The sequence below is a fragment of the Acanthisitta chloris genome, unplaced genomic scaffold (assembly GCF_000695815.1).
Source record: "Acanthisitta chloris isolate BGI_N310 unplaced genomic scaffold, ASM69581v1 scaffold3762, whole genome shotgun sequence".
NCBI classification, from domain to species: Eukaryota; Metazoa; Chordata; class Aves; order Passeriformes; family Acanthisittidae; genus Acanthisitta; species Acanthisitta chloris.
The window spans coordinates 3,120-19,600 of record NW_008660864.1 but is presented as its reverse complement, the minus strand read 5'-3'; the positions used below and the strand labels follow the sequence as shown (position 1 = coordinate 19,600).

Genomic DNA, 16,481 nt, shown 5'->3' with positions numbered 1-16,481 from the left:
CCACAGGCCATTCCCCAGGCACCAGAGTGACGGAGCTGTAACCTTGCAGGCTGGAGAATGAGACAGCAGCAGCCACCCCGCAGAGGGCACAGATGAGGCTGGAGCTGCAGTCTCAAGAGCAGATCCAGGGAAAAGCTCAAATCTGTTGCTGCAGCAGCAGCTCTAGGGTCACACAACAAGCAGAGAGGCAGATACAACAAGGTGGTCCATCAGACACCACGAGGAAGCGCTCACCTGCTGGACTCACCTAGAGAGGCCAACATCCTCTCCAGAAGATCTGATCCTGATGAAACCACCCTCACATGTTAGCATTGCAAACTTAGTGTTAACAGACAGGTTTTAGGACGATTTCCCAGTGGGTAAGTCTGCTGTCCCACATAGGGACAGCTCCCAATGTAGGGCAGAACAGACCAGCCAGACCGAGCAGCTGGCACAGGCTGAAAACCAGCCAGGGAGACCCAAAATCTGCACATGGATCTGCTGTGTACTGCTCTTCTCCAGGCAAAAACTGGATCGAGGCCCCATTTGCTTGTGCCCCTTGAGGAATAGGACAGTGAAGGATACCATCAAGGGCAGTCCCACCTTGCTGCCTCTTAACCCCTCCTTGCCTGTGGAGTGAATGAACTCCAAGATGTAAACTCAAGTATCTCCATACTGTGAGGTTACTCTGAAGACAGGGAAACACTGCCTTAAGAAATAGAGCAGGTCTGGAAGTGCTCAAGGCCAGTTTCCTGCAAAAGGCCCTCCCCAGGCAATGGAGCAGGTTTCTGGGACTTGCTGAAGTATTTCCAGCCTGACAGATCAAATGGCAGCAGTGGGTTTGAGATGCTTTGCCTGCTATGAGACAGCAGTTCAATCCTACAGCCAGGAACTGCCAGCAGCTCAAGCCTGCAGCAGCTGCTGCCTCCAGAGAGCCTCTCTCAAGGCACTAGGGACCAGCAGTGCCTCTGGCACACTCCCCAGGGCTCAGCACACGCCCTCGGTGTGTTACAGCACCAGGCACAGAAGAGAAACTCCCCACAAATAACACGGAGTGCAAGGGGCTCAGCTGCCCTTTGGGAAGGGGGGACACAGGCAGGACTACTGGGGTGTACAAACCAGCCCTGCTGCTCTCTGGCCTCCCCAGCACAGCCCCAGCCAGCAGCAGGTACCTGATCCCACTGCACCAAGCTGCATGGTGACACCACTCTGGGAGCACAAGGTGACACCACAAGGGTGTGCAGCCAAAGGTCCTTCCCAGGCTGAGGAAGCTCCACACTGACAGGGACTATGCAGAGGAGAGGAGGTCCCAGCTCATCAGTACTCAAGCACAGCACTGCAGGGGACCACATCAGCAATATTTTTAGCCTGATTGTTAGTTTTGGGTTTTTTTTTGCATTTCCACCCTTCCAGCCACCTCCCCGTGGGTCTGCACAGCTGAGTCACTGCTGGAACCTTCCAAACGCTTGGGTGCCAGCAGCACAACAGCTCTGCTTGGCAGCGCCATCCCTCCCCAGTCCCCAGACACAGCCCAGCGCTGACACAGCCTCACCTCTCACAGGACACCCTGATGGAGACCCCAGCCCTGGGGGCTAGGCCAGCTGCAGCCTCCCAGGCCTCAGCACTGGGCATCAGGAGTGCCTGGACACAGCAGCATCCTTACCACATCCTCCCTCTTTCCATCACAGCACAGCTAGGCCACCTGGAAGCATCAGCATCTGCCAGCTCCTCACATCCACACAGCTTTCAGACACAGAACACTCCTCTGCCACACTGAGTGTTTCACAGCCTTTCAGAAGATGCTCCTGAACTACCAGCTCTGCCCTCCCAAGATGCTCCACTGCCACTCCAGGGCCCTTAGGAAGGAGAAATGGCTGAGGCTCTGCAGACACAGGAGGTGTGGGCGGCTGACACGATACAACAGCTGTGCACAGGGATCAGCCTTTCACTTCCCCAGCCAGCACACAACATCCCCACAGCCCTTGGAGCAGGAGAGCAACAGCAGCACAGACCACAGAGCACTCCTGGCCCAGCTGCTGCACACCTGGGAAGGGAGGATGGGTCTGAGAGAAATAACACTGTCTCAGGATCACAACACCCCAGGCATAGGGTACTGGACCCTCTGCACAGCCACTACAGGCCAGAGGCTCCTCTGTGCAAGCTGCACAGCTGCGTTTTGGCAGATTTTACATCCCAGCCATCCCCCCTTCGTGCACCAATGGGAATACCAGGAGTGAAGTGAGGAAAGAGGCCTCTCCAGACAGCACTGGGTGCCACCTTCCAGCAGCTGTTACCACACGTCATCACGAACACCCAGTAGGGTGCAGATCATCAGAGCCTGGGGTCATGCCTGAGGCTAGATCCTTTCCACCACTCTTCCCAGGCCTCTGCGGCAGGCAGAGGCTCCAGCACGATGCACTGCAGTCAGTGGGGGCACCTGACACCAGATACACCCTCTGCGAGCAGGGAGGTCACTGGAGCACCTTCAGATCATCTTCAGATCCACCTCCCTCCTGAAACCAGGAGCTCTTCCACCCTTGGCAGCAAACTACCCCCCAGCAGGGCCCTGCCAGCCCCACCACCCAACCTGTGAGGCACACAGCCTGCCCCGGGCTCGTGCCAGCGCTGCTCGCCTGCCTGCCGGAGCGCTGCAGAGACAGCCGTGCCTCTGCCAACACAGCCTGGCAGGAAGCATGCCAAGGAGCACTGGGGATGGCTACAGCGGATCAGGTGGGGCTGGGACATCCGCACCGGCAGCGCCTCGTTCCGCAGCACCGTTGTGTGCCCAGCCCGGGGCCCCGGCTGAGCCATTCAGTGGGATGTCACCTGCTCTAAGTGTGCTTTTCATCCACTGAACACTAACACAGGTGCAGGGCCCCACAGTCTGCCAACAGCCAGAAGGGGCTCAGAGCACAGCTCTAAGGCACCTGGCCAGCCCACTGCACACTAACAACTTCTGTTTCTTCCTCTTCCTTCAAGGTTTCAGCTGGCAAGGAAAAGAGGACAGACACAGGAGCGTGTGGTATTCCCTGGTTCATTAGGGGAAGCCCACAGGACCATGTGGAGGTCTGCTCACTGGAGCAGAGCGAGGCTTAATAAAGCTACTGCAGCCTGGCTGCAGGCAGACCCCGAGTGCCTGTGCCAGGGCCCACACACTGAGTCCTGTGGAAATTAGAGGTAGAAACTCAAGCGAGCTGTGCTGATCAAGCTGTTCTTTTCTGCTACCCCATTACTGTTCTTTATTTTTGGGTTGTTTTACAACCCATGCAGCAAAATTCAAGGCTGTGTCCCAGATGCTCTTCCTATCCCGAGGGCAGCAATCCCTGGACGGAGGTGGCTGACAGCACCTTCTTGCCCCCCAAACCTCTATGTGGGCAAATCCTGCTGCCCAGCCCCCCCAGAAGCTATCTATATTCCTGTCAGCACCAACTTCATGCCTGGGGCCTCTGTGTCACCCAAGTCTGCGCAGAGATGCACTCCCCTTTTAACAAAGCAGCAGCATGCTGCTATAAAGGGATGAGTTTCTGTAGCAACCAGGCTGAACTTGTACAAACTCTGCCAAAGCACTAGATCTTTCCACGGACTGATACTTGAACGAACACACCACCCTTTGCAAAACTGGTTTTTACAGCCCTCAAAGGCTGGAAAGTGAACTCTTCTCTCTGTTTTACCCCTCTGCTCGTCACCAGGCCAAGGAGATGCATTCGGTTCACGCACACAGCACCCCTTGCTCCTCCCGTGATTTTACAGGGAAGGCTAGTGTCTCTGGAAGAGTTAACTGAACCCCACACACCACTCCAAGGGAAGCACTCAGCACCCCAAGAGCTCCCCATCTGATCCCAGCTGTAAAACCAGACTGGAGAGGACTGAGGGGGAAGGGCACACCAGCCAGCAGCGCGTGGCTGCAAGCCCACACCCTGCCCATCACGTCGGCTTGCGCTGGACCAGAAGAGTTAAAACAAGAAGCCATTCCACTGCATCTCCTGCAGCCCACTGCCAGGCACAGACCGCTATTTCTAGTTGAACGTGGGAGTGGAGAATAATCCCTCCAAGTCTCCCAGCCAGCCGAGAGCTGCTGGCTGAAGTTGTCAGGTGCTGGCAGTACCACACCCCAGGGCAGAGTCGGGCAGCAATCCTGCCATAGCCAAGGGGTGAGTGGGGCTGTCAGGGCAGTGGGGTCCCTTTGCAAACACAACCCCCCCACCTGCAGAGCTACCTGCCACCAGGGATTTTCTCAGGCTGCCGGAGTGAAGTTCAGCCTCACTCCTACCCGGCGCGTTCAGCCTCCTGACACCACACCCCCCACCCACTCCCTCCAAACACAGCAAGAGGATTTCTCCTCTCCCAGCGAGGTTATTCCTCCACCAGCATTACAGCTCCAAGCAAAACAACCCCAGGCACTTCTTGTCTGCAGTGAACTGACAGCAGAGCTGTGACACAGGCAGTCACAGCCTCCCCAACTCAGCCACCACATTACACAAGCACCATGGGTCGGAGAAGCCCCCACCAGCCCCTGTCAGCCCCCTGTTACACAAGCACATTGCTCCACATTACCCCCAAACCTGCCAAAACCACAAAAGGAATCCCACAACTGTTGCTGCGTGTCAGCAGACTCACCGGACTGTGTGCTGGTTTGTGCTGCAGCATCAGAGTCCTGGGTGCTCCAGGGTCTGTCCCACCCTGTCAGGTTGAGGGACTGCAGGCCAAGGCACAGATCGTTGGTGTCCGGGAGGCCACGGGAAGACTCTTGCGTGGACGTTGGGAAAAGCATCCTGCTTGCCACTGGTTCTTCAGAGTCCTGGAAGTCTGCTCAGATGGAGAACAAACAAGCTTGAGAGTTCAGTGCTGGCTTTTTTTCTTTTTAAAGAAGGAGTTCTCCAGAGCGTTAAGCGCCAAGCCAGGTCTCGTGCCGCTCTGAAGCCACGGCTTCTGCAAGTAGCAGTTGCACCCCAAAAGGGAGGGCTACCATATGTCCAGAATCCAGCCCCCCACCCCCCTTGGCCCCTCCACCTTCCTATCCCGTCTGCATTACTGACTGGGTCAGCATGTGACCAGGCTGCTGATGCTTACTGTGCTGACAGTGACGTCACTCAGCCATGCAAGAGAACTGCATCAGCTCTTACAAAATAAAGGTAAGAAGAAAGGGTAAGATTTCCCCCGACAGACAAGACGGCAGCAGGAGGAGAGAGGAGCAGCTCCAGTGAGCCAGGGGAGGCAGGCAGCACAAAGCAGAGCTCCACGGCACGGCAGACGCCAGGCTCGAGGCAGCAATCCCCTCAGCAACGATGAGAGCAGCAGCAGCGACAGAGCAGACAGTTAGTTTTAGTGCTACCCAGCTCTCCTGTCCCCGCCTCCCTCCACCCACAAAACCCAAAAACACTTTAGTCCTGGCCAGCCTCCAGCTGCTGGCTCCGATTCAGAGCCCGATGCAAAGCTTCGCAATTCTGCTAGCATAATCTGTTTGGTTCAGCTTGGCCACTCTGTGCCTCACTGACTCGGCATTGTTTACCCCTGAGTAGCAAGGATAACCTTCAACCCCCACCACTCAGGGAGCAGCCCATTATCCCGGGCACAGCCCGAGCGGGCACATCCCACGGGTACAGGAGCAAGAGAACCATCCGGAGCGCTGGACACATTTCACATCAGGAATTTTTTCACGGCCTGTTTACCTTCCGCCCGCCTGGTCCCCCCTTTCCCAGCCCTCCCCTGCGGGGTGTTCACAAGGCTACGGTACTGGAGACGCCGGATTCTCGCCTCGATTTCAGCCCGTGCCAACAGCCTAGGGAAACACAGCAGGTTCATAGTCTGAGAATTCCAGTTTAATGCAGGGATCTGGGGGCTGATGAAACCACAAGATGCTCAGCTGTGTTACCCGAAATCTGAGTCAGAGGGCATTTATAAGCCAGCTACCAAGCAGCAGCAGCTGTCTCCTCCTCCTCCCCCTGCCCCCACAGCCTCCCACTGTGCCATCAGATGTACACCTCGCACACACCACTGCCGGCTCTGCAGTCACTCCAGCCTGTCACGTTATCCCTCACGTGCAGCCCCGGCCATCCCAGACAGCCCGACAGCGTTCCTGGCCTCCTTTTCCACAGCCACGTCCTGTGCCACTCGCTTGCCCGCGAGCCAGCAAAGCCCAGGCAGGGCTGGTGGTGGTACCCTCACCTCCACCCCATGGGTGCACCTGCATTCCCAGATCACACCGAGGGGCTGTGGCACTGCAGGTGGGATCAGAGCAGCTAAAACCATACCTGCTGCAAACATTCCACCTTCCCCCTCCCAGCTGCAGCCTCCTCCACAGCACAGCACTCCACCAGGATAGCATCCACTAGGGTGTTTTCTACTCCTAGTAGTACTAGTACAAGCTGCAGTGCCAATTCAGTCACGTTACTACCAAGCACCTGTAACAGCATCAACTACTTCTCCAATAGCATCACGCTGCATCTTCAGAGGAGTACTTCACTGCACCAAATCTTCCCAGATAGTTTTTGGATTGCTTGTTTTGGACATCTATAATGCAGGGAGGAGAGGACAAGGCACAGTGCTCAGCCAACTCAGTTCCCACAGCAACCATAACTTGTCCATATGAATATGGAACATTCCTGCATCTGTGAAAATGCACAAGTGCTGTGCTCTTGCCCAGACCCTGGCAGCAGGAGACTCCCCTCCCTTTGGGGACCTTGCTAGGTCTTATCCCTTCTTCAAGATTCATTCCTACCAAACTTCATCCTCTGAGAAGTGCATGGACACAGGGTAGTGACAGCACAACTTGGATGAAACCCACCACTGAAGAAACAAGGAAAATAAGGACCAAATTTATCAGCGACAGGAAGTGCTCACTCCACAGCATCCAGCCACATTTTCTCTCACTATCTGCATTTTTCAGGAAATAAGCTGTTTTGTTTCCCTATGATTCCCTCTGATGACTTCAATCCACATTAAAGACAAGCTCCCTGCAATCCAGTTACAGCTCTAACTGCTGAGGCACAGAGCAGAACTCATTCAGATAACCAGCAGTTTTTAATTAGACCTTTTCCCATCGGAAGCAAACAGCCAGCACAAGTCTGCTTCCCCTTTAACACTCCCAGCCAGAATGAAAGATGGATACAGGTCATCCAGGAAAAACACCAACTTAAAAAAAAAAAAGAGAACCTAAACAGATTTCTGGAATAGTTATTTTTAAAAGTCAAGAGTCTGGAAATTAGTTACAAAGCAATCAATTGTTGTAGGCAGACAAAACTAATGGGATACCAGGGCAGGAAGAATTAAATTTCTGACAAAAATTCAGTCTAAGGAGTCATAACCTCAAGTTATTCATAACTAAATGTCTACCAAATACCAAGTCATTTCTCTTTGCAACCTGACACAGCCCAACCCAGCCCAAATGCTTTGCTGCAGACTTTTCCAAGTCATAACCACCAGTGGCAAGTCTTTCCAACCTGGATTTTTCCCCTGGAGTTGCCACTGGAAGCCAACCATTCTGGCAGAGGGAGCGGCGCTGCGCTGGGCTCGTGCCTGAGAGTCTGGGAGAGACTGAGCTCCTGCCTCCTGAGCTGGTTCTGCTGGATTTCAACAGCATCATGAGAACAAAGTCCTTAGTAAAACACTCCTATGCCAGTCTTGGATCAGGTGGCTCTCCTGGATGATGTCTTCCTGCCCGTCCAGGAGAACCCTGGAGCCAGGGCACACTGCAGCACAGGCTGGACAGCTTTCCACAACACCCCCTGGATGGAAAGCTGCATTTTCCAGACTTCAACTGTCAGCACTGGATTTAACACATTCCAAAGGCGTCTTAAAGGTGAGGATGTTCAGAGCTCAGCTCTTCCCTGCAGTCAGACCCCACCAGCCCACACAGCTGCAGCCTAAGCACCCATCCCCTCCTCACTCACACCAGGAGAGTTTCCACACAGGAAGCTGGGCTGGGGAGCTGAGCTGGTTAAAGCCAAGCCACAGGGAGTTAGCTCTAAGCCTGGCTCCTTCCCCTGATCTGGTATGCAGCATGGCTGCACCAACCAGGCATTTGAAACAGGAAAATATTTATGAAATTACAGCCTAAGCTTGCGTGGGAAGGACCACGCAGGGCCTGGCAGCAGCAGCTGTGATCCACATGCAGGTTGCAGCAGGTGGATTAAGGTAGCAGGAGGAACAGGGAGCATGATTCACTCCCCATGCCATAGCAGCAGCATCTCTGTGCCATCACCCTTGAAAGGTGATGCTTCAACCAAGTGCAAAGATGTTCAGATGTTTGAGCCTTCCGAGCCCAGGCCATTCACAAAGCCAGCTAAAAATCCAGCAAATGGGGTTTATCTTAAAACCTGCTGCCTTCTTCCTCTGGATTTTCTCAGAATGGTTAAGCAAACATGAACCAAACAAGCTTGATCCCACTCCTACCACCTCCACAGCCAAGAACAGGTCTCCCTTTGCTCCTACGTGCTGGTTTCCAGCAGAGCCTGAACACAGAGGAAGCCCCTCCAGGAACAAGGCCCTGAGCATTCAGGGAAGGGGAAGGATAAGCACAGCTCAGCTGTAAGCTCTGTTCACTCACAAAACCAGACCCAGCTTGTAGACTAGAGCTCTGACCAAGGCTAGGTTTCCAAACCAAATCCAAAGAAGAGGCAAAGGGAGCAGCTCTGCAGCATCCAGATCACAAGTGGGAAGGCAGCTGGCAGCAGCAGCATGGCTTTGCCTTTCACACCTCTCTACACCTCCAGTTGTAAAGGCTGGGAATTGCATCCCTGAAAATTAAGCCTCTAAAGTGCATTTTGCACACAAGACAAACGAGTATCAAGTGAAAGCTTTTAGAGGATGAGCCAATTGTATTCCCAAGGCAGAGCAGAGATCAACAGGGGCTCAAGAAAGCTTGTGTCAGGCATAAACCTACTAGTTACAAGAGGTTTTTCTGAAACACAACTAAGCATCTCCTCCGTAATCTGAAAAACTCCTCAAGTGGAGATGCTGCTGCATGACCTGTTTCACAGCCAGATGAAGCAGTCTGCCTTATTCCATAACCACAAACACTCGAACAGCTGGCAAGCAGCTACTTCAAAAACCAAGGAAGAGGCACTGCAACAGTCCTGCCGCTCTACCTACCTCTTCCAAGAGTAAGAAAGACAGAATTACAGCACCAAAACCTGAATGACAGAGCTCAGGGCATCAGGAAACTGCTGGATCTTCAGCAACACCACACAATTTGTGACTACTGCAGAGTGCTCTAGGCCAAGGCCCTGCTCTCTGCAGAACACTGATCTGCTTCCCTTTGCAGATCTGATACAAAAATAGTTTACCAGAGTCACTTTCCAGTACAGAACAACATCACATCCACGTAGACAGACCTGTCGATGCGACACTTGAAATACAAAGACCAAGGCCAAAGGCAGTGGGTGTGCTCCTTTCCTGGGGCACAGATGTTGAATTCCACTATTCTGGATGTGTCCCTGGCATACAGCATTTCTGGGGGTGCAAGCAGGACGGTTCTCAGCTGCCAGCTCCAGGGGAGCTCCTACTAACAGTCTGGCTCTGCCTCAGGCACCCTGAGGACCCCACGCACTCCAGGTAAGCAGAGCTACCTTCTGGGTCATTTTATTCCCTGATCCAAGACCACTCGAGTCACATCAGCTGTATCCAGCACTGACTGGCACTTTTCCTCATGGCTACAGGGCAGGGAAGAGTGGAGGAATTGACATTACAGTATCAGAGGCACTTTTTGGATGGCTAAACAAGCGTTAGGTCATTAATTGACTGCAGCTAAAAGCAAAAAGGAAGCCGATATAGTCATCAGCTAGTCTGGGTTTGCATTTGTCCTCCAGTTTTCCTTAAATAAAGCATCCACAAAGAGTCATTAGGACCTGATGGGCCACAGCTAACAGCCTTTACACTGAACTTGGCACCTGAAGCCACTCCCATCCACAGGAAGTCACTTCAGCATCTTCCATTTCTTCACACAATAGACTGTCAAGTTACAACTTTGTCTCTGTTAAATGAGCAGAGCTTAATGAAAGGGAGATCAAAGCTCCTGCAACATTTGAGGCACCTGCAACAGCTTAAAGTTCCTTTTAAGCCAGCTTTGCCTTCAGTTGAAACCAGTCAGCTTAGCAAATAGGCATGCAAAAGCTCAAATGGAAGCTTTACTCCCAGTTCCACTCAAGCTGGAAGTTGTGCCTACAGAACAGGATGATCTCAAAAGCTGGTCTAGGCTTTCTTAACTAAATCTGGTAGCAGTACCTGCCACCCAGCAAGGCTCAGCCTTAACACCTGGCAAACAAGCCACCTGCTACCTTAAGAACTGGCCTGGCTCACATTCTTATTCAGACCAGTGATGAACATGCAGATCAACTTTAAAACCACATTCCTTGAGAAGCAGCTGCTGAAGGACAGGCAGCACTCCAGCAGCACCAGATGTTCACTCCTGCCCCTACCAAGACCACACTGAAAGGCACTAAAGGTTAATATCCACACTGAGGAGGCTCTGCCTCAGTGTTCTGAAGCAGGAGTCACCAGATATGCTCTACCACAGCTCTCACCACACTGCTGTACAGTACCCCCAGTTTGGGAGAGCAACCTGAGCCTGGTGCTCAGGGACTCCTGGAGCAGCTACCCACATCCCTTAGGGATGGTGGTCAGACTGGGCATGACAACACAGATCACTTTGAGGCAATCAATTTCACCAAGGACTAGCTGCAAACAGATCTTTATAGAGATTTAACATGAGGTATGGTAAGCTGAACCTCCAGTGGCTGCTGCCTGGATGGGGATACGCCCCAACTGCATGGATCCAGGAATGCTGAGTCAGCCTGTCCTCTCACACTGCTCAGGCTGCTGCTGTCCTGATCCCAGCACAGCCTCACTGTGCACCTCAGCATGCCCAGAAAGGTGTCTCCACACGTGTTTCCCCAATAGCATTAGTGAGAGGTCACAAACTTCTGCCATCCCTTCTCCACCATGTGTAATCCTCTTAATGCTGAAAGGGGCTTCTTCAACACAAGTCCAAGTCAGGATAAATTTAGCTTGACCTGAAGATGACAACTGAAAAGCCTGAGGGACCACAAATAGATTAAAGTCCATTTACACTGCTGGAATAAAATCTCATCCCCAATCTCTCACACCAGCAGAGTTTAAGCTGTAAAAAGACAGTCCTTTCACCTGTTACAGCTACTACATTTACACAATCTTCAGGCTCATTAAGCCTGCCCAGGCTAGGAGTTTCATGATAATCTAGCCTAACAGCAATACACCAGTTGTGCCTGAACAAAGTAAAACCAACACAGGCTCAGGAAGTCTTCAGAAGTGACTAGACTTGGAGCAGTGACAAGAAAACACATGAAATAAAGGGTCTCTGGCTCCATTGGTCACCTACCCATAAGCCAGGCTTACAGGAGGCAAGACATCCTTTTTCACTCAAGAGAAAGGCAAACAGCTAACACCTGCTTCAGGCTCCAACTGCCTGCCCAGGGCAAGGGGCAGGTAGCTGCAGCATATTCTGAATTGTAGTGATCAGCTGCTCATCCTTACAGTACCTGCACAACCTAGGCCAGGGTCTAGGTGCCAAAGCACCTCCCCATTTATGGACCACAGCTATCCTAGGATTCACATCCTTGCTGGTAGTGCCAGCTTTTTCATGGGGAAGACACTCATTAGGAACCCATTAAACAAAAGGAGCAGCTCATGCACTTTTCAGCTCCAGAGACAGGAAGAAGCTCGCAGAGCTGTTTCATTCAGGCCCTCCTTACCCACCCAGCAGTCCCAGCTCCAACACAAAGGAAACAAGGCTGGGACTGCAGGGAAACCAATAACTCAGAGCTGCTGATGCTTTGGCAGATGCTGACTCATGCACGAATTTACAGCTGATAACTACTGGCCCAGGCTGTACTCTTATCAGTCTCCTGGACAGCCCAGAGGCACCTTCACATTTCCACTAGCTGAAACAGTGAGGGCACCCAAGGCAGTCCCTTTCCAGACCTGCCTAGGCAGTGCTCAGCATCCTTCGGGAAGTGAGGAATTCTTTCCTCACAACACCACCACAAGCATTTGTGCTGCTGCACAAGAGATTCAATACAAGCTAAAAGGCTCCTATCAGGTTAATGCTGAGCAGTGCCCCCACCCTGGTCCCCAGGCTGTATAATTGGCCCTGCCAGGGCTCACTGGTGAGACTGGCCTCAGCTGCCACAGCAGGAACAAGAATAGCTGCTTAGAGTGTCCCCAAAGCACAACTTTGGTTGTCCTGCAGCACGAACAACATTTGCTAGAGAGAGTCTCTCTTTTTTACAAGCAAGTCCCACTGTACTTGCTCCACAAGAGGTCTTCCACAGGAATTACTCACTCACCACCTGAAACACAAGCAGTTTAAACACCACTGAAGGGCAATTCAGAGCTTCCAACCAAGGCATCACATCTCAGCAGCTCCAGGCCAGGAAAGACACTCTGCTCCAGGCACCCTTGAGAAACACCACAGTAAGTGACAGAGCAGCCAGAGATTTATAAGCAGCAGGTCAGTAAGCAGGTCCATTTCAGTGCTAGGCAAACACCCCAGTCCCTCAGAGAAGAGCTTCAAACTCTAGAAGACAGCTCTGCAAATTAAAATTGATGTGTCAGCTCTAAGCCCAGACCTAAAACTAGAACTAACCCAACACCTCCACAGGATGAATCTGCTCTAGCAGGCAGAGACAATTCCCTTATCAACCAGGTTAACTTTGGCAAGTAAGGTGAAACTTAATTAGGGAATACCCTGAAAGCATTCTATGGTTTTATGAAATATTCCCCTTCCAAATTATAAATGGAATAGGAAGGGCTGTAGCTAAGATTTCAACAAGGCAGCCTGAAACAATGCTTTCACGAACCTTTTGTAAGGAGATAAAAGGAAAACACTTTGGTTTATTCCTCCCCTCATGCTTCCAGTGCATCCAGATCAGATACAGCACTGACTACCACTGTGCCAGGGGACAAAAAAGTCAAACCAGCTCAGAACAACAACAAATCTCTAAAAATGCCCCACTAACCACACCACTGACCTGAACTAGTTAACATTTACTACTTAACTGCTCAGGAGTAGCAGCATATCCTCCAGTGCCACTTTACTAGGCACAGTTCAGGCAGTGCTGGCCACAGATCTGTCCCTCGAAGCAAACGATTCACTTCCTCTGGTATTTCTGCAGCGCCAGCACAGGGTCACATGGCCAGATCAGCCCCTGGTCCACAGTGCTAAGCCCTTCAAATACCCGGGAGATTAAACTGCACTGGAAGTCATCTGGTAGCAGTCATTTCGCCAGTCCAGAACAAAGTTGCACTGCACGGGCATCAAACAGACCCACCGGGTGTCCAGACACCAGTTTGTGGCTTTTTTCCACACCCATTTGATTAAAACTCAGATTATCCAGGAGCCCAAGCCACCCCTGTCTCCGAGTGACTGCAGAGAAAGCTGCTCTGCCCACAGCAGCCAGATCACCAGCTGGTGAGGTTCAGCCCTTTACTTCCTACTTTGTTTTGGGGCACATCCAGAGGGTCAGTTTCCAATGACATATTTATTGATCCTATAATTCAGAGGCTGGAAAGGCAACAGCAGCCTCTGAAGTGCACAAATCCTTGCCAAAGCACTGTTGCTCAGACATAGACCAGCAGGAGGCATATCAGGCACAGGTACATTTATTGGCAGACCTGTGCTGCTGCAGAGGGAGAAAAGCATGTCCTTCCCTTGGATAAAAATAAGACTGGACCCAACACTCTTGGCTTCGACACAGCTGCTGCTTTGAGGCAGCAGAACATGCCCACTGCCCTCAGCCTGGAGCAATCAAGAGCTTGCAGCACTGATTTCATCACACCAAGCTTGCTTTGCAGGAAAGTCTGCACACACCTGCACTACTTCGATGAGCTCTTAAATACAGGTTAGCTGACCCGTGGCAAACATGGTTATTCACATTCTTTTGCAATTTCGGTGCATGCAGTTGATCAGCCCCACTAACCCTACGAGCAGCTGAACCTGCCTCCAGGAGGGGCAGACTTTTAGTCTGCTGGAACTATCCACACCACAAGCTGGTAGGTCAGGCAGCAAGTGCTCACATCCAGCCCACGCAAGGACAAGCAGCATCACAGGGAGGCAAGCAAGCCTTCCCAGGCACCTCCATGCTGCCAGGGAATACATGGATTATCCATTTCAGGCACACAAGCAAAGCTCCCAGTACCAAAACAGCATTAACCCTGACTCCAAGCACTTCTGATCACAAGCACATGCCAACACCTCACCCCACTGAGGATTACCACCACCACCACATGTTCACTAGGTCCCACCAAGTGCCTCCCCCAGCCCCCCCAACTCAGCCAAACCATCACCTGGCAGGAGGTCACATCTGCTTTTTGTGACAGGAGTGGTGCAGACTCCACTAAAATCCAAGGAGTTGTCCAGCATGGCATTTATTCGGCGGAATACATCTGCATTGCTGCAAGTGGAAAGTGCAGGGGCATCCGGGCTGTCCCAGCAGTCCTTTATGCTCCTCCCAGTATCTTCCTTCTGTTAAAAAAGAACAAGTATTAGTGTCAAGTAGGCAAGTACTCAGCACTCAGTTTTCAACGCACTGTGGAAAGCCTGGATTGCCTCCAATACTCACATTAGCATTAGCTCCAGGTTCTAGCAACACTCAAGCCCAATTCTTGGCATTAAAGGAGCAGTTAAGCAAACGGGTCAGCAATTTGTCAGCACAGCACATCGGAGCAGACTGCCTGTCACATACAGGTACCAGGGATGGACTTTAGACTAACAGCCACAGCACCCAGACCGGCTGGGTTGTAAACACAGCTCCCTGCTGCTTTTCCCCAGCATATCACAAGGCTAAAGCAGAGATCTAATTAACACAGGCAAGCACCTTCTCCCTAGAATCAGTCTTCTGGCACTGATGGACAAGGGGATGCCCATGGTCAAGGAACCACAGTAGCTCCTCCTGCACGTGGCAGAGGAGAGCTGGGCTCACCTCACCACCCGTGTTTGGGAGCTCTGAACATCTTGAACAATCCAAGTCAGCAGCAACCACTCCAGAAAACAGGTCTGCAGAAAAAACATTGCTTTCCCTGCTAATCAAACAGCCCCAAATCTCGAGGTCCCCCTCGGAAAGGCAGAGGATCAACTCCTGATCCTTCAGGTAACAGCTCCTAGCCACAAAAGTTACCCCAAACCAGCTCTACTTTAGCACAACCCTCTACGGGTACTGACCCACCAGCATCAAGGTTGTGGGACCACCCTAAACAAGCCAGAGCTCTTATAAAGCTTCTGCATGAGAAAGATCAAATGCCTCCTGCTCCTGGGTGCTGGTCCAGAGGACCAGAATGAGCAGTTGCTTCCCCAGCTCTGCTCACAAGCCACTGCCCACCCAGGCTCGTTTGGGAGCAGCTGCATCACATTCAAGCCTCTGCCAATCTAGAAGCCACTAAACTTCATCTCTACCCAGTGTTTTTGGGCCGAGGGCAGGTGTGCCTGGACCCAAAAGCCACTGCAGCAGGACTCTGCTCCCGAACATGCAAAGCAATTGGTATCACTAGCAATTAAGACCCACACTAAAGAGAGGAGCAGGAAGGCACAACCCCACCATTCTGCTGGAGTAGAATCCTGACCATTAAGCAAATCAAGTTAGAGCCAAATCCAAGAAACCAAATTGCAGCGAGGCTGGCAAATGAGCTCCTCCAACACACACAGAAGTCTATATCTCTAAATTGGGCCATTTGTTCTTGTCAAGGAGACATTTAATACAGGCACCTTTTGGATGTGTTCCTGCAAGTTTCGGACTTACCCCACAGTTCTCCTGCTTCATTCACAAGCACATCTGAAGCACCAAGCTGGTTTTACTTTCAAATGATCCCTTGCTGATCTTTCAGAAGGCAGGGCTAAACTGAATTTCACATGGGGATGGAAATTTTAGTCCAGCCCACGTCTAGGATTTGCATTCCACCCCCCATCCCATCATCAGGAGCACTTTACTGCCATAATCCTCGATCTGATAGTTTTCTATACCCGCCAGCCTCCCCCCACACCATTTGCTAAAAAACAAAGGAAACCCCTTCCTGGAAGCAGCAAGAACAAGCTACTGAATTTGTCAACCCACACGATGCCTCCAGGCAGGACCTGAACAATTGATGGAGAATTCCAGCCCATTGAGGACTATTAGCATCTCTTCAGCGCTGGAGGTTGGAATCTTCGGCTATTGAAAGGCTCAGCCCACCCCCAGACAAGGCCCTGGGACTCCACGAGCATTGACAAGAGTGAAACAGGTAAGGATGAAAGCGTCAGGCAGAGGGAACAGGCAGAGCGAGCTTTAAGTCATCTTTATAAAGAGCAGCTGGAGTACAGAGGCTCAATTTACAAAAGTATTGCCAGTCGTCTTTAATAAAAAGAAGTGCCACATCAGGCTGCCTTGGCACAAGTGTGAAACTCCACATTCCACTCCCGTTCCTGCTAGAGAACCACTTACAGCAGGAGGCAAAGCTTTACGCTAGGAGTCTGTGCTAGTGAGACAAAAATAACTCGA

General features: G+C 51.8%; 1 protein-coding gene across 1 annotated transcript in view; it reads right to left on the bottom strand.

Annotated features, from left to right (window-relative positions):
* The window catches only part of CPEB1 (cytoplasmic polyadenylation element binding protein 1), a gene marked incomplete at its 3' end in the record, with an annotated part of 32,392 nt that extends 17,921 nt beyond the window's left edge, over positions 1–14,471 (bottom strand). The window contains exons 1-2 of the mRNA XM_009069973.1: positions 14,299–14,471; positions 4,597–4,785 (exon numbers count right to left, since the gene is read on the bottom strand). Of these exons, the coding sequence (XP_009068221.1) occupies positions 4,597–4,785; positions 14,299–14,374 (265 nt within the window). The remainder of the gene's footprint in view (positions 1–4,596; positions 4,786–14,298) is intronic.
* Positions 14,472–16,481: the final 2,010 nt, after the last annotated feature.